Below are 21,290 nucleotides of genomic sequence, written 5' to 3'. Positions count from 1 at the left end.
CTCTTTTCTTTTATAAAGAGTGGTGCTTCAATATGAACATTCTTTTTCACCCTTGTATTCATATTTCCTAAAGGTGAATTCTTGAAAGTGATGCTGCTGGGGGAAGAGGTATAATTTTGCACGCTTTAAACTGGGTTGGCAAACCTTTTCTGTAAAGGGCCAGACTGTAAATATTTTAGGCAGCCCTATGTTTTTCTGTAGCAACTATTTAACTCTGTGTTTGTAGCTGCAAACAGCCGTAGACTATATGTAAAGGAACAGGCCTGGCTGTAGTATTTCAGTGAAACTTAATTTACATACATAGGCAGGCAGGTAGCCTTTGGCTCTCCATTCCTCAGGCTGTAGTTGCCTACCCCTGACTTGAAACAAAGTAGAAACTGATTAGGGATGGAAATTTACCTCCAGTTGGCTGTAAGCTGCTTTCATAGTATCTTAGAAATGTGTTCCTATCTCGGTGCAGTGTAGTGTACTGATTACTTTCTTTCTAGGTATTTGGTAATCAATACCTGTTTTAAAGAGCTTATTAAAGCAGGTTTTCATACCTGCCCCTACTCCAAAGCCTAGTAAATTTTAAACTAAGAGGCTGTACATGCCAGTGTATATTTTTATCATTCTATAGATTTCAGCATATGTTGACAACTTGTGGGGCAGAGAAAGACCTCTTAAACTTATATTGTAGAGGAAATGTTGTGTATTTTCTCACCTGTAGGAGATTACTTTGATGGAGTAAGGTTCTAGAGGCATCCTGAAGTAAGCTGGAAGGACAGTCCAGCAAGAGAAGTATAATTTCCACCGAAATATACCACAGATCAACAGAGTGACATTGAATTAGTTACTGAACCTTTACAGGCTATAAATTATACTCAAAAGAATGCTCTGTGCATAAATAGTAACCTCCTTGCATCTTGAATTTCTATAAAGTAGGAATTATTGGCCCCTAACTGCCTTAAGGGTATTTGTTGAGGATGAAGTGGAATAATGATATAGTTAAAAATCACTCTATTTGCAACATTGGGTCACTGGTGCCACTATGAATTTTAAGAGATTTATTTATTATTTATTTTGCATGTATTTGTTGGCTGTCTGCTGTGTGTAAAGCAGTGTGGTAGGTATGGGGGAATACAAAGAGAAGTAAGTTAGTTCTTGCTGTTAAGGAGAGAAAAACATGTATTTAAAGTACAAGGTTGTGAGGTGCTGTGAGCCCTAAGGATGGTTTAACACTGGGGAGGAGATCCCTTCTGCCTGGGACATCAGGAAACTTAGTCGACGTGGTGGCTTCAGGAAGTATGGAGATTTTCAAAAGTATAATGCTGGGGAGAGGATTCCAAAAAGAGCAGCATAAGAACTGTGTCAAATTAGGAAAGCCCAAAATCAGTGTGCGAGAGACATTAAATAATCTAGTTGGACTGTCTATTATGTATTTGTCACGAAGGAGGAGAAGACAAAGCTGGAAAACAGGGCAGAGTTAGATCATAGAGGGCCTGGAAGCTGGAAGGAACTGTAATTGGTAATTTGTGGGGGGACTCTAAACATCGTCTAGGAGAATATGTTTGACAGTTGGAGGGGTGGGATGATAAAGTTGGGATTATCACTTAAGGGTTATGGCAAAGGTCTGAGCATGCACTCGTTAGAAATGATCGGGAAGGAGAGAAATGATCTGGAAAGCGTGTGGGGGGACAGCTGACGAGACTGAAAGGGAAGAATGGACAAGCTTTCAGGATTTACTGGGCTCGGGAAATGAAGGGAAAGCTTTTAATCATGATCTATGGTTCTCAGTCTTTGTTAATGGGATTATGATGGTAACATTGCAAAATACAGCAAAGGCAGGGGAGAGCTGGAGTAAAGAAAGATAGCAGTGAACTTGTTTGCTTTTTGGTTTAGCTGGACGTGTTAACTGAGTTTTTTGAAAATTTCTAGTGAAAGCTTGAAAGTACAGGACTAAAATCCACATGAGAGGAAAGAAATAGGGATTTGGGAGCACAGTTCTCGTACAGGTGGTAGATGAAACCTGGGGAGAGCATCATGTCACCAAAAGGAAGGCACATAGACAGAAAATAAAATGTATTTTATAGCATTACTTATCATTAGGTAAGTTGATGACACAAGTAGCGCTCTCTGTATGTGAAGCTACTAACGCCAAATAGAAACAAAAAAGAAAACCACTTTTTTTTAATAAATATTTTATTGTAGTTTTTTTTTTTTTTTTTGAGGAAGATTAGCCCTGAGCTAACATCAGCCATCAATCCTCCTCTTTTTGTTGAGGAAGACCAGCCCTGAGCTAACATCCGTGCCCATCTTCCTCTACTTTATATGTGGGACGCCTACTACAGCATGGCTTGCCAAGCTGTGCCACGTCCGCACACGGGATCTGAACCGGTGAACCCCAGGCTGCTAAAGCATAACATGCGCACTTAACTGCTGCACCACTGGGCCAGACCCAGAAAAAACCACGTATTTTATCATTTATAAAGCATTCTGTTGTCTACTAAGCTTCTCCTTGTAGTTTCTAAAGCCATATTTGACTCCTAGATTTTAGCAGTAAAATATGTTCAGTTTGGAAAAAATACCTTATAAGATCTCCAAGGAAAATAGAAGAACTTTTACTTGATCTTCTCACCACTTCCTGAGACCCTCAGTAATGAAGAGGTGCCATTGGTGGGAGAGATTTACATTCACCCTTTACCTATCTGGTGCAGAATGCTGCCGCTTTTCATCCCTTCCACACGTCATGGCAGTTGAGACCAGTGCACTGGGGATGGGGGCGTGGGTGTTCCATAGAAATCAACTTTGTATGTTTTTGTGCGTTTTCTCGTTTGGTCTGGGGTCCTCAGCAGGCTTGGAGGGGGAATTGTGCAGTACACAGTGTGAGTTGGCAAAGTTTCTGCTGTGTGGAGCAGCAGGATGGAATCTGCTTCCCCATTTCTTTTCTTTTCTTAACATTACCTGTGTTTGGACTTTGCATGCAAAGAAAACCAAGTTGATTCATTGATCTTCAGCATGCTACTTTACGAGCCTTGGCAGCCTGGTAAGAGCTCCCGTGGCCCTCCTGTTTACAGCAGGAGGAATTCCTCTGGTCTGTTGGTATGATCTGTGGCCTTCCTTCAGGCTCACTCTTCAGAGTAAGTCTAACTCATGTGAAATGGGGTAAGGGGCTAGTCCAGAGGAGTATGCAGCTGTAACCAACCACTGTGCATTAAATCTAGTGTTATGAGCTTGTTGTATTTCATCTCTTAAACCATGTATAGCTAAACTTTTTTTTTTTTTAATGATAGTAGGTTTATTGTAGTTGGTTCAATGGGTAACTTGAAATGTTGAGGGTTTTTTGGGGGGGTAATATCTGTTCTCTTGCTAATTGGCACATAATACATTCTTCTATCATATTTCATTCCTCCTACTCCCTTTTGTACTTTCTCACATACTTTTTTCAATCACCTTTTTCTCTTCAGTGTGTTAAATTTAGGGAGGAAACCCCCCCCTTTTGATTTGTCCCATTTTTTGCCTCTGATGAAGATCCAGTTAAATGCACCTGTTTTCTTCCAAAGTGAACTCTTCTAAAAAAAATGCCAACCCCTCAAAAAAGACCAATTTGGTGGCTTGGTGATCATTACTTGGCAGCAAGCTCTTTCTCCTGATTAGAGACAGTTAAATTCATCCTCATTCCTGATTGCTATGGAAAAGCAGGGAGAGAAGCTGGGTGGAGCAAACCCAGTGGCTGAGTTCAAGGGGACCTGGATAATTTTGAAGTGATTCTAGATTAAATGCCAAAGTTAATGTCTGTCCCCAAATCATTTCCTTCTGATGATGGCAGCATATGTGGAGTTGGCCATACCACTGCTCCTTACGTGGCTTGCTCATTTTGGCTTTCTCTCTTAAGAGTCTCCTTTCTTAACTCTCCTCTTTCCTTCTGAGTGAGATTTTGGGAGATCCTGGATCTCATTTCCTGGTATAGGTTCCTTCCTTCTTCCCTCAGTTTTTTCTTTTTTTTTGTTTTTATAGGCCTGTCTCTTCTAAAACTAAGTCTTCGGCTAGAGAGCTTTTGCCTTACCAGTTCTTTATTGATTCTCTAGTTTATTTAGGCTAGCGGTTCTCAAAAACTGCTCACTAAAAGCAAATGGCTGGCTTGTCAGAACCCCTAGTGCTTCTGTCACAGTAGGTCTCAGGTGGGGCCTGCAAATGCATTCCAAACAAGTTCCCAGGTGGTGCTAATAATGTTCCCTGGCTGAGGAGGACACCTCGAACCACTGACTTAGTCTGTGGGTTTTGTCTATCAGTTTGCTGCCTTTGTTTTTTTTCCCCAAAAGGATAAGATTTCTTCAGATCTTTTTCACTCCTGTTCCCTGGAAGCTCCTTATTTTTCTTTCACTAGCATGAAAGAGAACTCAGAAAGTTGCCTCGTGTTTTAATTGTGCTGGGCTTGGTTGGGGCAGCATTGGCGAAGACTGAAATGTGCCACTTCCCTCCACTTCCCCCAACGAAGACACTAATGGCCAGTCTCTCAGAGCCTAGACAGATCTTTATTATCCTTCTCGGCACATTCTAGGACGCCCTCTAAAAGTCGATTGAGCTGGCTCCTGATTGAAGCTCATTGAATAGGTATAATTTTTAGTTTCCCTAATTGCTTATAATATTCCTTTGACACTTGAGGTTTGCTTCCGTCTCCCCCAGATTCCTTCCCTCACTGTCTCAAACTTCTCGGCCCTCGTGGGAGTGGCGTGCTGTGGGGGGTTACCCGGGGAAGGAGCATTTCTAATACCCTGTTCACCAGATGCTTTGCCTATGTTGTCTCCTTCAGCCTTGCCAACTCTACATGGTAAATATGATTATTCCCATTTTACAGATGCAGGAGATAAGGCTCTGGCTTGGTGAGTAACTGATCAGCTTTACAAGATACTGCAGCGGGGAGTTAAACAGAAGTTGAATTCCAAAGACTTTTCACAGTACCTGCCTTTAGCGTGATTGGAGTTGAGCCTAGAGGGCAGAAAGAAAGTTAACCTGGGCATATTTAAGCCTACTTGAAATTTCACTTAAGGCCTGTCATCCAACGTCGCGATGTAGTGCCCGTAAGCAACAACCTGGAATGTTCAGTTTCCAAAATACTGAATTACAAGAATGATTGCAAACCAATTGAAAGTAATCTATTTCTGCACTGTAATTATAAAGCCCACCCATGGCACAGGTACAAATAACTTCATTCTCATTTTCTTCAGTGCTAAAACCCACATAAAAGAAGAGTTGGGGGGCCGGCCCCGTGGCTGAGTGGTTAAGTTCTCGCGCTCCGCTTTGGTGGCCCGGGGTCTTGCCGGTTTGGATCCTGGGTGCGAACATGGCACCGCTCATCAGGCCATGTTGAGGCAGTATCCCACGTGCCACAACTAGAAGGACCCACAACTAAAATATATAACTATGTACTGGGGGGATTGGGAGAGAAAAAGCAATTAAAAAAAAAAAAAGAAGTGGAGAAATAAACTGTGAAATGGTAGGAGACTTTCCTAGTAAAACACTAGGTTGGTAGTTGACAGAACTTTGTCTTGATTTCAGTTCTATCCATTTTAGCAAATGTGGAGGACAACCATAGTTATAGGCCTCAGTTTTCTTATTTAAGAATAAAAAGAGTGCAGTGGAAATTTCCTTCCCCCCTTACTTGTCTGATGTGGGAACTAATAAATATTATGTGTAAAGCCCTTTGAGCCTTCTGGAAGAAAGATTCTATGTAATTTTAGCATTATTCATGGTCCATTAGGCTCCTCAGGGTGTCACCAGGGAAGAGAGATTTTTACCTTTTATCCCACATTTCACAGTACAGAAACAAGGTATTTTTGTTGTTGTTTGTAGCTGTGAAAATCTCCTGTAATTGTACCTGCAGAGGTTGCTCCTGACACGGAGCCTAGGGCCCTGTTCTTTGGCAGCTCACCCAAGAGGACCAGCTCCCGGGGTGGAAAGAGAGAACCACAGACAGTTCCTGGCTCCCGTGAGGATGCCCTGGACCCCCCCCCCCCATCCCCCAGCCCCCCATCATCTTCTGTGTCTGTCACCCTGTTGAGGAGCAGAATCACATGCTTGACCCTTTTCCCTTTTCTCATCCTGATCCTGTCCATTGTTCTGGGATGACTCCAAAGGAGACTGTCTGCTGTCCCTGTCAGTCCTTCTCCTATAACATACCTCTCATCCTTGTCGTGTTCCTGTTGATACAACCCTGCCTCGTCTAAGGCCTCTATAAGAACGTGCGTATTTCTGACCATTCTGTACTGGAAAACGGATAAATACTGTTCCAACTCACCAGTACTGGCGATCAGCATGCGGTGTTTTCATTCTTAAGCTTTAGGTCCTATATTATACTTGTCCCTTCTGAGTCTTACTTAGCCTGGGGTTTCATGGCTGAAGAAGTGTAGGCCTGGAATGCTGTCTTCTAGTTAAACTGTAGCCTGAAAAATTAAGATGTAAGTTAACTGCCGATCCGCCGCCCTAGCTCACCTGACTTTTCAGTTTCTGCTTTATTTAGCAGTCGTATCTCCATCGCGTACATCTCCATCTTCTCAGTGTTTAGTAAGGAATTTCTTAATCGGCTCTTTCTCATGAGGGCTCCTGGCTAGCTTATTGTCAGATCCTTTGCACTTAACGGTCTTCCTGAATTCTTTGCGTTATCTAACTAATTTTTCCTCTTGCTGCTGGGCATGGTCGAACCACTGAAATTAGGCTAAAGTTCTATCAGTGTTTTTCTCTGGCTTGCAATATGACAGACTTATACGCAGTCATGTCCCTGAGCCCTCCGATGGGATTCTTTTTTGGGTTTTCTCTCTCCCTCTCTCTCTCTTTTTTAAAACCAGTTTTCTATCCGTTCTTTTCCAAGTTCTTCTTGGGTTCAGATGGTTTGCCTTATCCCCTCACTGCTAGACTGAAGCCACCGAAACACATGCACTTCTGAACTGACCTGGGTTGTGGCCAGCTTCACTGAAGAGACTTGAGCTGACATGGAAGTTAGTTTGTTTATTTAGGCTGTGACTTTTATAGCGCCCATCAGGCAAGTGCCTACCTGAATGTTTAATGTTTAAAAATAAAATTAAATATCAGATGGGAAGAGAAGCAGCCCAGGCTCTATCAGCCCTTTTCTTGCTAATACGTTTCTTTTCCCGAGTTCTCATTTCTGTGCCTCTTTCTTTCTTCCTTTGTCACACCCACCTTCTATCCCCATTCCCTTCAGATATTTTGAACGGTAACTCCCATTTACAATGTGGGGCTTTTTCTGTCCTCTTTTTCAGAAGTCTAGTCCCTAACAGTCTTTATGGTGTGATCTCAGTAAACAAAGAGCGTGCGCGCACGTGTGCATGTGTGTGTGTGTGTGTGTGTGTAGGAAGCCTGCCATATTTCCTCCCTGCCCCACAGAAAATGTGTTTTCTGGAAGCCCTTTTGACACTGAAGTGAGTGCCCACTGGCCCTCCCTTGCTGAAGTCTCCTGAGAGGAGAGAGAGAGAGAGGCCTTTATGCTTGTTGTCATATCTTTTGTTTCTGCTGATTATACACAAAGTAAGTTGTAAATAGCTCTCACACACCATGATTCCTTTGAGGTCTGTGCAGGAGGGGAGCTGTGCACTCAGCTTCAGCTCCCCCTGGGGACTGCAGAGGGTCCCTTCTGAGGCCTCTTACTTCCTGTTACAGCACCAGCAGACTGGAATTTAGATGGAGAGGAGACGATTACCATCCCATAATTAAACCTGTGGCAGAATGTTTAGAAATATTCACCCATCACTTTAGTATTTTTCTTTCTTTTTAACTTAAGTGTTTTTATTACTTTAAAAGCAAAATATATCAAGTTCAAAAAAGAATGAAAAGCGAAAAATCCCCTTAGTCTTACTTCTTTTCGGAGATAAAAATCAATGTGAACATTTTGTGAAAATCATTGTAGAGCTTTGTTTTAAAGTATGGCATTGAGACAGATAAAATGGATAAAATTGGAATTCCCCAAATCAATTTAATTTTATATTCCAATGAAAACGGTGGTTAGGTACACACCATATTTTATTCTCTTAATTTAAAATGGAGTAATGATAAAAGGTTAGACAATTTATATCTGCTGTTTCTGTCAGTCATTTTTTTGATCGCTTATAGCTAACTGGCTAACTCCTGAGGCTTCTAAATCAAAAGGCCTAATTGTCTAGGTGTGCCGTTATTAACTAATTAGGTTATCAACTTTTATATCCTTTGTATTTTCCTTGGTGCATTTTGATGAATTAGGAAACAGAGCTTGTCTTTCCTTTAAATTTTTTTCTCTGATAATTAACAACACTAATTGTGGTAGATGGGGTGGGGAGCATTATTAGATGATGAACCCATCAGTGAAGCTGTGCTGTTTTGGTTTAAAACTCAATTTCCTCATCTTTACAATATGGGAGTCCATTTTCATGGATCCTAATGGATTGTCTTCTGCTCAGAAATTCTAGGATTTTGAGTTGGAGAGGGCTGCCCATGACCCTCATAGTTCTTTTTCGTGATTTGGATTGTTGAAACGTTCTAGTAGACTGGCACAATTTCCTTCCAGCTTATTCACAGACCTTTTTGTTTTCTCTCAGAAACTGTGTATTTCTAAGTGTCTGAGGTTGTAATTGAGTATAATTGTAGTTGTTTAACTTTCTCCTTTCCTCTTGAGAATGTTTATAAAATGCATTCTATGAGGGTAAAGAGAAACTGGGAACTTAGTATTTGTGACACGGTCAGAAAATATCAGGGTAAGTAGGAGTTTGTTTTGTGTGCATGAAATAAAGTATTGTTTACACTTAATTTGCAATGTATACTCAGGCTCATGGAATCTGCTATAATCAGTTGTCACATTTATTGAGGTTTTATAGGAAGCTTTTTGGGGGAGTTCATTTTGCTATGGAATATTCTAAGATTAATTTTTTTCCAGTCCTTCCATCGCACCCTCAGGAGAATCACTCTTGCAGAACTCATTAGAGTGCCTCCATATGTCAACTGAGGGGTGGAATCAGCATCATTGTGTGTGTGACACGACACACATGCAGTGTCTCTGCTCTTCTCCATGCCCCATTTCTTTCCCGTTCCTCAAGTTAGAGGATACATTCCTTTTTACATTGCCTGTATTGTCCTAGGCCAAAGAGTAAGTAGTAGATCTTGATTTCTTGTAACTTCTCTGTTTCCTTTTATTGTCGTCTTTGTGATTTTTTTCACATGAAACATCCACAAATGTCTCCAGAATGGGTACCACTAACTGCAATTGTTACATGGTTTTCATTACCTTCTTCAGAATATGTTCTCAATTATTTTCTTATTTTTTAAGTTTGCGCTTTGCAGCTTTCTGGCATGTGACTCTGAACTAGCTATTTACCTATTCTAAGCCTCAGGGTTTTTTTTTTTTTTTTCATTTGTAAAATGGAGATGCGCATATCCCATAAGATGGTTGAAAGGAAAAAATTGGGTTAATCTATATGTAAGGTGCCACATGGTGACTGGCACATTGCAAGTGTTCAATAATTGTGACATCCCTCTCCTTCCCCTCTTGGGCTCCGCTGGTGAAATTTGTGGGTAAAGACTGGTTAAGTTCAAAGACAGATGACAATCTGTCCATTTCACCTTATGTAGATAGGCAGGAAGGAAGAAGAAGAGACTTGAAAAGAACGGGAGAGTTGAACCTAAAAATGTGTGAAGAGTTGACTGAGTGCTTTTTAAAAAAATTAGTGATGTTCACTAGTGAATTTGCAAAGTGGAGCTTATTGAAAATTGTTTAAATTTGGAGAAGTGAACTGATTTGTGGGTCAAAAGAAAGAAAGAAATGCCTTCTATGGCAGCATGCTTGGCTGAAAACTGATCTCTGAAGAAAGAAAATTGATTGGCACAGATGATCCTAATTGGAATTAAAGAATAGAACAAAACAAAGCACCAAAGGAGGGCTTTGACTGGGAAAAAAGACAGGTGAAGTGAAGCCAATTGATGGATTGAGATTCAGTACATATAGATAGATGATTAATGAAGATAGTATGTGTTTGGAAATACTAAGTAGTGATTTAGAGAAATTTTTTTAAAAAGAAAAATCAGGTTTAGATGGAATCTAAATTATTTTGTCTTAAAAATTTTTAAATGAAGTAAACAAGTGACAGTAGGCAGTATTTCAGGATGAGATTGACTAATTATATTAGAAAACTTAATTTTGAAAGGGAATCTTAGTGGCTTTCAGGGTGGAATTCTAGATATAGAGAAACATTCACTAAATTGTAGCTGTTTTGTTATCATTTTTATTAGAACAGACATCAAGTAAACCTCTTAAGTGTAATTTAAAGATAGTAAGCAAATAAAGAATAAATATTGATAAATAAAGTCTGCCTGTGCTAACTTATACCAGGAACAGGAAAAAGAAGTTTAAACAGGTGTGTTAAGAGTGCAAAGGAACTTTAGGTATTATAGAGAGCAATTTTCTTAATTCCCACATAAACAAATTAAAAGATAGAGGAAAAAATATCACTGACATCAGACAGAAAGTCTGTTTCTTTTTCCCTACACTCATTTCTTCTTTTCCTTCCTTTTTACCTTCCTTCTTCTCTCCTCTTTCTGTCCACAGATATTTATTAAGTGCCTACTTACTGGTCCATGCTGCGGATGCAAGGGGGAATAAAATTCATCTGGATCTTTTCCTTTTTGGGATTTACCTTCTGGTCATTAATAAACTGGGATGTAGGATATTTACAATATATTTGACCTACAAAGTGTCAAAAACCTGGGAAGCCATGATGAGCTGTTCGAGAGCTGCAGTTGGGGTGTCCCTGCTTCTGCCTGGGTCAGGGGTGTTTGTGTGTGGTTCTCAGTAGCCTCCACAGCCAGCTTCTAACTCGGCCGTATTCCCCCAGGTTCCAGTGGCATGTGCTGGCAGAGTGCTGGGTGCAGACTTTTGCCCAAACCTGGAGGAGCCAGACCAGAGGCTGGAAGTCCAGGTTGGAGTCTTATTGTTTTATCAGTTGGGGGTGGTGTGACAGAAACAGTGGTCCCTGAAAGCCATACAGATACATCAATGCCATGAGGAGACAGACTACCATTGAGACAGGTATAAAAGAGGGACCAAAGTAGCATATGTGCAGCAAAAAGTCCTTTTCAGGATTAGTTGTCTGTAACTGGAGACCATTCATTTATGCATTCAAGAAATAGCATATACTGCGGTGGACAAGAACGGGGTTTCTGAAGGCTGGCCGCCTAGGTTGACGAAGCAAGTTGTTGTGAGACCTTTGGCAAGTCACCGAACCTAACTAAGCTTTAGTGTTCTCGTCTATAAAATGGAGATTTATCGCACAAGGTGATTATGAGGATTAAATGTGATGTCTATCTGGCAGTTAGCACAGTGCCTGGCATGTAACAGGCACTGAGTAAATATTAGCTTTCATCATTTGAAATCATCTGTCATGTGCTAAGTACTGTGCTAGGCACTGGGATACAGGGTGAACAAGTCATGCTTCCTGCACAATGATGGTCTCCCAGCTCAGGAGAACAGAAGCCATTCAGCTGGGCTCTGTATTAGAAAAATAGGACTTAATGATAAGTGTCTCCCCTCTTCACGGATTGGGAGATATGTCCTGTGGTATAACATTAAATTTATTAGCAAAGTACATTTTTCATGGAAGTATTGACTTGAAATTCTGTTCATTTTGTGTGGTCTTGAGGCATTAGAAGCAGTTTGGTGTACTGTAAATTAAAAATATAAATATGACGTCTTGGCCAAAGACAAGTCTCCACTTCCATGTACCTTTTAATGTCTAAGGAATATGTGTTCCAGTGATGCAAAGATACAGGCTGAAGTTTCAACATGGATAGCATCTCCTAGCATGAGCAAAGTCATACTATGTTTTTAGGGCCTCCACTTGGCATCATTTTCTAAATTTTCAGACTTATGGGATGAGCATAGTGAGCTTGGTTTTAAAACATTTTTACTGATTTAGACACCCCACATGAGAAAAGAGAATAATTTTAAAAATTGACTCCTTCACAGCGAGAGTGAAGGTGGAAGTGGCGGTAGGAGGAGGTTTTAGTTTTTATGGTACTGAAGGGTACACATCTCTTGCACACCTGCTCTTGGCCTAGGGAAGACCACCTGAGCTCTGCTGTGCCACAAGCCGGTACTGTCTGGGTGGTGTATGGCTATGATACAACAGAAAAGCAGGTGTGACACATATGAGACATGATCATGTATTTCCCAGATTTAGAAAGCTAACAGCTTGTGTGTGACACATAAATGCAGAGTGATGGAAGACTTTTCATGGAGAATAGTCTGACCCTTGACCTCTTTGGGTAGGACGAGTGATGTTCTTCAAACACATCACCTGGAATGGTCTGTCATGGGTGGTTGTTGGATAATCTGTTTTTGAATCTGGAGTTATAGCACAGAGATCAATGGGTTTTGCAGATGTGAATGTGTGATATAAAACTGAAAGAGACCAATGGAGCACATTATTTTGGCATACCAAGGAAGAAGATGTATATTTACTTGTTTTAGTGAAACCCTAGTTGGAGGTAGTTAGATTGTGAAGTTAACAATTCAGCATGGACCTTGCAAAGAAAACCAAGTTGCTGGGCAAAGAAATGAAAGTGCTTATTTTATTGGATTTCTTGTCTTGTAACACCATTTTGGCGGACTGAGTGGAAAGGTTGAATCCGTTAAAAGATAGTCGACTATGGTGAATTGGTAAATTAACTGGGACCCCCTTGAACCATCTCCTTCTCTCTTTTTTCCCCTCTTTCTTTCTAAATATGGGTTCCATACATTTTAATAATATCTGGTGTGTATCCATATTATGTCAGTCGTAAAAAACTTGACACTTCATATGTTCTTCACCAGCTAACAATTCCAGGAGTAGTTTTTAGCTTAGAGTCCTTTCATTCTTGCCATGGCATGTGTATTCTGGTCCTTTTTTTTTTTTTTTTTTTTTTCCTAGAGAATGAGCCATTTCTTATTTTTCAGTCCAACTCTACACTCCAGGGAACTCACTATAGGACTTGCCAGAGTCATCTACTTTCCCTGCTTGGATCTCAGGCTTTCCCCCAGAGCCAGGCATTCTAACCACTAGAGGATTTGCTGTTTGGCCTCTTGATTCTGAGAGTGGCCTCTTGTGCACCTCGATTTAGGAGCAATGGTTTGTTTATATCCTTTCTTACGGAGGATTTTCATTAGACGCACAGCGCCCATACCTGGTTTACTTTTGTATTTTAGCTGACGTGAGTTCTCATAACTGGTGGAGCCCACTTCCTCTTCTTACCTGCTTCCTTTTAACCCTCTCCTTTTATCACTAAAATTTCAAATAGTTTAGCAACTTTATCATTTAATATTCCCAAGATCCCCGACACTCTTTCATGAATATATCTTTGGTTTTGAATGACTGTCATCCTTGAAGTCTATGCCTGACTTGACTTTTGCAGGGCAGCTGCTGTCTTTTTGTGTTAATATGCTTGATGTAGAAAAAATGGCTAGAAATCAACGTGTTGATTCCCTGTCTAACTTTGTTGATTTTCCTCAGTGGCTTTTGAAGTGGGTATGAAGCTGTGTACTTTTTTTTTTTTTTTTTAGCTTGGGAGGGTAATTGGTGTATAGTAGCAAAAAATCTTGCTCTTATGTAATTTTATGGGAAATCACTATTCTAGTTTAGACCTCCCTTAATTGCTGTTAAATATTTTATTTTTACTCAGAGAAAAGTTACTTTCGGACTCTAATTGTGCCTCCTCATGTATTAAGCTGTTACAGTTAGCCCAGCACAGTTCCTTTCTTGGTTGGGAATTCAAGATGTGGGGTTGACTTGGTATTTTTCACCACTAAAGTGCTTAGAAAATTAGAGTAAATAATGAACCAATATTTCAGTACCAGATTAGACACAATTGACTGTGATGTTTCATAAACCACAGACTCCTTTCTTCTGTGAATGCGTGAAGGATCACTTTTTTTTTTCCAGACATACCGGGGTGCAAGTGTAAATTTCCATAAAATTTAAATGAGGTGCTTCCTGTAATTAATGAACAATTGTGGCTGCTCTCTAGTCTGCATTGTAATTAACCGTGATCAGGCTTGTTTAGTGATGACACTGTTCCTGTAATAATTTGACAAGCTACTGTGAATTTGCCAGGTTATTAAACAACCTGCAGCATTCACTTATGGAATCACAGGGACAAGCTCGGCGGCTGCTGCTAGTTAAATGCAGCATAAGGATGAACCAAAACCTGCCCATTAAAGTCTATCGATCACCATGAACAGATTTAAATTCCTACAATTTTGGAGAAGTTAATTAATTTTGTGTGGGTTGTCTTGAAAACTTTTTATTACATGGAAAACCTACTGGGGCAAAGCTGGTCATTGTTATGGACTCATAATGAAGCTGGCAAATTTTCTGTGTTATCACCAGTATGGACTAAACAGAATCTGAGGTTTCCCCTTCCCACCCTGTTAAATAGGTATAATTATTTAAACTGTTCCCTCCCCAAATTCATTCACGTTCATTCATTCACAACATCCCTCAGATAGAAGTTCACTCTTTTTTTGAGTACATGTTAGAAACAGCACATGACCTTATGCTAAACACAGTCACGTCACAGGTAGAGTGAGCAATCTCAGTGGACCGGTAACCTTATGTCCGTGGTCACTAGTGTACCCGCCTTCCCCAACCCCCTTCAGGTTCAGAACTGTTCAAAACCTTACTGTCTAGTTACTGTGGTGTCTTTCATTCAGATTCTGTTTATTGACTAAACCACAAGGATTCCTGCCCAAAGTACCAGGCGGTCTATGCTTGACTGATTTTGATTTTCTCACATCAGCCCTGGGGTTTATTTGAAAAAGGTACATACACTGCAGCTTTAACAAGGCAAGTGACTGCATGTTTTTGACCGTGGAGTAGAGTATATCTGAAGATCATTAAATTTGGGCGGGGGGAAGGAGGGTGGAGAATAAGTGTAGTAGTCATTGTACCATTGCAGAGTGAGAGTATGTGTGTGTGTGTGTGTGTGTGTGTGTGTGTGTGAGACACATGGTTTTTGTCTTTTCATCTTCTCCAAGAGCCAGAAAGTTTCCTGCCGTTCTCTTTCCAGCTATTGACAAATGATTGCCAGATGTGAGATCTTTGCAATGCGCTCTCCCTCCACAAACCTGCAGTGATGGGATATTTGATTCTCCCTTGCCCATTTCATCTCCTTTCCACATCTGCCAGGGACACACAAGCAATCCATCCCTACATGAGAGTTTAAAGTTTATTCAGCTCCTTTTTCCCCTCCGATAAAGTGTTTGGAGACAACAGAATGAGGTCCATATGACTCTCCCCCAACTTCACTGTATGAAATTAGTTGTTTATTTTACTTATCTACCTCTCCGTAATTGAACTATTTCATTTGAGTTTCGGTCCATGGAAAATTTGATGCAACTCTGGGAGTGCTAAGAGTTTCCTATTGTTGTCTGCTGGCTGTGAGTATGCCATGATCACGACTTCTTTCTGATCTCCTCAAATCTGATAAAAACTAGACTGTTGGTTTCATAGACTTCCTAGGAAAGTAATTTTAATAAATAACTGTCAAAATATTAAGTGTAGCATGTCTGGTAAAATTAAGTGGTCATTTAAGCTTAAAAAAGTCATCCATGAAGGGGAAAATCCAACTGGATTGGCTTGGTTAACTTACCCGATATTTGTGTCCATTGTCAAAGTTAATATGAATGAGCTCCTAGTTTTAATCCCAAATAGCTAATAAAAGAGAAAGTACGCTGAGTTTTGGAGGCATCTGAAATTAGCCTGTGTAGGCCACACACATAATCGCTCACATGCACAGAAGCCTTTTGCATCTGCTTGGAATCTGTATTGATATTGATTTCTTTTTCTCATCTCAGTTTAAAAATATTTTTCAAAATGCTCTTATAGCTTGTGTTCCTACTATAGGGTGGGCTGACACAGGTGGCCTTTCAGTTTTCCTATTACAGTTTTTGGCAAACGAAAAGGCCCCTTATTCCCTGAATAAGATCAGCCTTTTTTTTTTTTTTTTAAACATTTAAAAAATAATCCATAAAATGTCTGCCACATGTTCTCTAGTTGATGGAAATGTTTTCCAAATTAGAGCTGTAGTATTGGGTTCTTACTGTAAAAGTGGTAGTGTGTTTACTATTTCTGCCACCCTCTTAGCTACCTGTAATTATACAGATTTATATTTTTGTGAGAAATTCAAACGATGCATGTAAGATAATTACTGTTTCTGAATTTTGTGCTTAGAAAAATTGTTTTTTGTTGTCAAGGAAAAAAGTAAATGGCTTTGCTCCTATTAGAATCAAAATAGGAAAAGTGTGAAGTCTGTTTTTCAGTGTGTTCTTTAAAAAAAAATTAACAAAATAACAGCAGACAAAACCTCACAAGAACAAAAACAAAAAACCAGCAGCCCCTGAAAAGAATAAATCCTACCAAGCCTAAGAAAAAGAGGTAAAGCAAACTCATCGTGACGTATATATGAAATGTGTGCAGCTTTTTCTGTATCAATTATATTATATCTCAGTAAACCTTACAAAGGAAAAACGGGGAAACCGTTTAGCACAAGTTGCCAAAATGTTGTGCGTTTCTATTGGAAGTGTCTGTTGAATAGCATAGGAGGTTTAATCGTAGTGGAAGATGTAGACAATGATAAGTTGTTCAAACTGGTCCCTCTCAGAAACAAGATGCTGATCATGATGAAGATGGTAAATTTAAACAACACCCCTTCCAAAGCAAAATTACCAAAACCAATAAGTATCCCTGTGGAGAAATTTATATTTTCATTGTTCTTTGACATTCCCTGAGGCCTGACGCCATGCTAGGCACTCAGCGGTTGCCAGTGGCTAGGAAGATGGAGGCGCAGAGTTCTTTCATCAAACAGCAAGGTTAGAACTCCTGTGGCAGGAGCCAAGTTCCTCAGAGTTTAGATCACTTCACATAATTTGCCCTCGCTAATGCATTTGCTGGTTTCTCGTGCCTTCCTGCTTTTTCCTCAACATGGTTACTCTGGGAGGCAGAGAGGTGCTAAGCAATGGAGGTGTCATCCGGCCCATGTACCTAGGGAACGTCCTTCAGAGGACGACTTGTCACCAGCCGTCAAAGAAGAGAGTGGCTTTGTGGTCTCTGAACATCTGGCAGCGCTGCACAGGAAGCTGAGGGGGTGTCATTAATTGTGATGAAATAATTTAAACCATCAGGAATAAATGAGGCTGTTAAGCTAAGTTCAGATTCCATTTGCCATGCACATGTGTCTAGCAGCCTGTGTGCAGTAAAAAAAAATTGAATTATATTAGCTCATGAGTAGAAGTGAAACATACTGTAAATGAAACAAGTTGCCGTGTAGTGATGACATCGTGTTGAACCACTTCACAGAGTTAGAGTTTGTAGGATCAATATATTGAAAGTGGTACATTATCTAATGAATTTTTATATAAAAGCATTCCTACGGTATTGAGGGATATTGTAAGGACCAGTGGTATATTGGAGCACAGAGAGGATGGGTAGGTGGATGGGTAGAAAGAAACAAGCCATCCCGTTAAGGTAGGGTGGGTGGGTGGGGTTCTTAGCCTGCTAAGCCATGCTGAATTGATTGATGCACAGCTTACCTTTCTATAGAGTCTGGCTTTGAGTACAATGTTCCGTGCCATTGCTCTGCATGTGTACCCCAGGCTGGAGTATACAGACATACACCTGATGTACAGATGATGTCCATACGTACATCAGGCTCTGATGATCAACTTTGGATGTCCCTTTGAGAGTTTCTGACACTTTGGACACAACTACATTGTTTTCTTGAGAATAAAAACAATTATCTTTGGTGATAGATTACTCCTCAAGCAAATGAACCTATTTTTAGGCTTTGCACAATCGTGAAGACCGATTTGAAATGTAATTTTCAGGCCCGGTGACAAGAGGCAGCCCTCATTTCTTTCCAAAGGAAAGACTGTCAAGTTTGGAATGTCGGGGTATCTCTGAGGTTTTAAGCACTAAACTGAGCAGTGATGTGAAGGTTCCAACATGCGTTTCTAAAATAAAAGTCACTCCTTTACACATAAGCAAAGTTTTCAAACTTGAACTTTCATTTCAAAATAAACATGGGAATTCGAAAAATAAAACGAGACCATTTAGATACAGAAAGCATTTTTAAAAACCATCGGAGAGGTAATCCCGCTGTCAGATAGAGGCGATGGTCCAGGGCTCCGCAAGTCTTGGCTAAGAGCCATTTTCCTGCCAGCGTCTTCTCTCTCTTTGCTCTGTCAGTCTCCTCTCTCGCTCATTTCTCTTTTCCCTGTTGTGAATCTCCTTTTTTTCTTCTCTTTTTCCTTCTCCATTTTCTCTTTTCCTTTATTCTCATCCTTTTATATTCAATTCTCTTTACAACCTGTTCTCATTCTCCATCTTCTGTAGTGTTAAACTGCAATTGTGTTTTTATTTCTTGGTTTTCCTGCTACTAGTTAAAAGATTAGTATCCGCAGTTACTTAAATTTTAAACTTATAAAATTTAGGTTGCATTTTATACAAACTTGTGTGACCATTGGTGGTTTTTTTTTTTTTAAGGAATATGAATGAACTTTGATTAGTTTTTTTTAAAAGGAATGCAGAGTACTCACTAAATTATCCCTTTCCTTGGACTCTTAAATGGGATTGTTTTGAAGGAAGCCAGAAATTTGTGGCTCCCAGTTACCATCTTCCTTCTTACACTGACATAGGAGGAAGACACTCAAACGGAAGCGCTTGAGTTTCCTAAGAGAGTAGCCAATAGTTAGAGTATTGCTTCTGTGTGCTTTGATCTTTGAATTTTGTTTTAATTGAATAAACAGAATAGGAAGACTTGAGTTCTTCAGATCTATCTTCTTGGCATTGTTGAACGGGATAAGGAGATAATCTATGTGTAAGGCACTATGCCTAGCACATAACTAATGGTGAATGCATTCTTATTATATAAATGCATTTTACTCGCTTCTGTTGGCTGAGCAGATAGAAATCAGGAAAATTTTTTTGCTGAAAATTTCACGTATGTTGACTATTTAAATATTATTCACCTTCAAGCAGTTTTATGATGTTTTTCCCCAAGAATAAGAAATCCAAGATGAACATAGGAACTTTTGAGCAAGATACTTACGTTTTTCTTCTTTTCTTGGAAGAAATCACTGCATTCTGTAGTGCATTTATTTGTTTCTCAAAACAAATAAGAAAATGATAGTGTACTTGTATACTCAGTAGTTGCTTGAAGTTTTCTTTTGAAAGTGTCTTAGGAAATACAGATAAAAAGTTTCATGAACTGAAGATTTTTTCCCTCCTTTTTTTATTTTAGTGGAGTGTGAAGTGGGTGCCCCTACATATTTTAGGACCTTCTTTATTCTTCTCCTGCTGTTGTTACTGTTACTGTTACTCTCTGCTTAAGGAGCATTAACATAGATTCTATATCTGGAGTTCTATATTTCAGGTACATTTTAGATTAAATAAACCTTGGTTGAATGACCTGAGAACTTAACTATATTCTGCATTCTCTCTCAATACTACCATTTCAGAGAATGTTATCTAGATTTCAGATGATCAACTTAACATAAGCTGTTTCATGTTGGAAACTGTCAGTATTAGGATAAGAAATGTTAAAGAAGACGCTTATTTTTACTTCATGTAAGTTTCTAAGTTGTAGAAGCTTCATACAAGGAGGAAGAAAAGATAGGAAAGCAGGAAGTATTTTAATTCTTGGCTTGAATAGAGAGAGTTGTGTGTTTATGTGGGAGTGTGCACATGTGTATGGATTTTGTATATACATACAACATATATCATTGCATATAAATCCCTATTTTTTTGTGTTTACAAGAATAGCTAGTGGCGTTCTGTTCGAATATTTTGTGGGAGTTAGTCCTAATGAATAATTTACATTGAGAACATGTAGTCCCCTTACCTCCACGGGCAAAAGACCAGAAGAAACCTTTTGTTTGGGGAGACAGAGGAATCGCAGTTTGTGTGGAAGAGTCTTTAGGACTCAGTATTGCTTTTCCATGTTTCAATCTGGAAATTATCTTTTTCAATCTGGAAATGATCTGAAGTTGTACAATCTAATGTCTTCATTTCACAGATTTGGAAATCAAGGCCCAGAAATTTTAAAAGACTCACCCAAAATTACATAGTTAGTAAAATTTCTCCATTTCTGATGTGTCAGAACAGAGCCTTTAAGATATTGTTTACTGGTTTTTCTTCCTTTAGAGTTTGTAAGTATTATGTAGCAGTGTTCTAAGTTTTTTCTCATCACAGGAAATTATTTAACTCACTGTGTGCCTTGTTCTGTGTGATCCGAGTGAACATGACGAATGCAAGGAGGCTGCAGTTTTAGGTCCCAGGGTTGGGGTCTTGGCAGCTTCCCCCACGAAAACAGATCCTTCTGCCTGATGCGGGAAGTGTGCTAACTTAATGTTAAGAAATGGAATGTTTGGGGCTGGCTCTTTTTTCTTTCATCTTCTAGTGTCAGTTAGTATAGAATTTAGGTGTTGGACAAAAGCTGACTCTTGAACCTTAAGAGGTGGAAATAGTTCCATCTAAATAATCCCTGTTTCAAAAGAAAAGTGCCATTACAGACATCTGAAGAATGGAGTTACCCAAGAATATAAAAGTGTTACTCTTTAATGTTCAATACATGCCAGTGGAATTTCATGGAGCATAGAAGCAGACCTGGTCCCCTTGATCCATTATTATAAAAACCATCTTTAAGTGCCTTTTTGGGTATGGTACTGTGTTTGCATCCTATAAAAAGTGAGCTGAATAGACAGGGTCTCTGCCCTCTAGGAGTTTATAATCAAAAACAGATAGTGTAGCTGACATCTGTTATTGTATTAAGGTCCTACAAATAAACATTGATCAAATATATAAATAAAAGTTTTATATCAAAGACAAGTAAAAACCTTTTTGCCTGCCTGATTAAATAAGTAAACAGACATCCTCATCCCCACACTGAAACTATCCGTGGAAGTTGTAAAACGACTAAACTGGAATAATAGTGACACCAGGCTATTCCTTTATGTTGTTATTTTTTAAGGGTTTCAAAGAGTGCTGGCATTAGCATGATGTCACTGATAGCTTATTGTAAGGGGTCTGGATTCAGAGATGTTGTTTTGATCTTTCTGCTTCCGGAATTGGGATGAGTTGAATTTTCCTCGCTCTCTGGAATTTTCCCATTTCTAACTGTTGACTGGTGGTACCTGCTGTTGTAAACCAGCATCCCGGAGAGGGTACTTTAAAAATTTTATCCAAGCCCCCGATGTTAGTAGAAATGATATATATTTTTTCAATTAGCGGCTTTCCCCGCCTCTA

At 39.6% G+C, this 21,290-nt stretch overlaps 1 protein-coding gene across 13 annotated transcripts in view; it reads left to right on the top strand.

The window, feature by feature from the left end:
* Positions 1-21,290, top strand: part of BNC2 (basonuclin 2) — a 423,941-nt gene that overhangs the window by 158,413 nt on the left and 244,238 nt on the right. For 10 of the 13 annotated variants that reach the window (XM_046664177.1, XM_046664175.1, XM_046664186.1 and 7 more), the window contains one exon: positions 10,851-10,934. The exons of the other annotated variants lie outside the window; for them this stretch is intronic. In XM_046664177.1, the coding sequence (XP_046520133.1) occupies positions 10,851-10,934 (84 nt within the window). The remainder of the gene's footprint in view (positions 1-10,850; positions 10,935-21,290) is intronic. 13 annotated transcript variants of the gene reach the window in all.

Source organism: Equus quagga, chromosome 6 (genome assembly GCF_021613505.1).
Source record: "Equus quagga isolate Etosha38 chromosome 6, UCLA_HA_Equagga_1.0, whole genome shotgun sequence".
Classification (NCBI taxonomy): domain Eukaryota; kingdom Metazoa; phylum Chordata; class Mammalia; order Perissodactyla; family Equidae; genus Equus; species Equus quagga.
The sequence above is the reverse complement of the archived record's forward strand: the minus strand, read 5'-3'. Positions and strand labels throughout refer to the sequence as shown.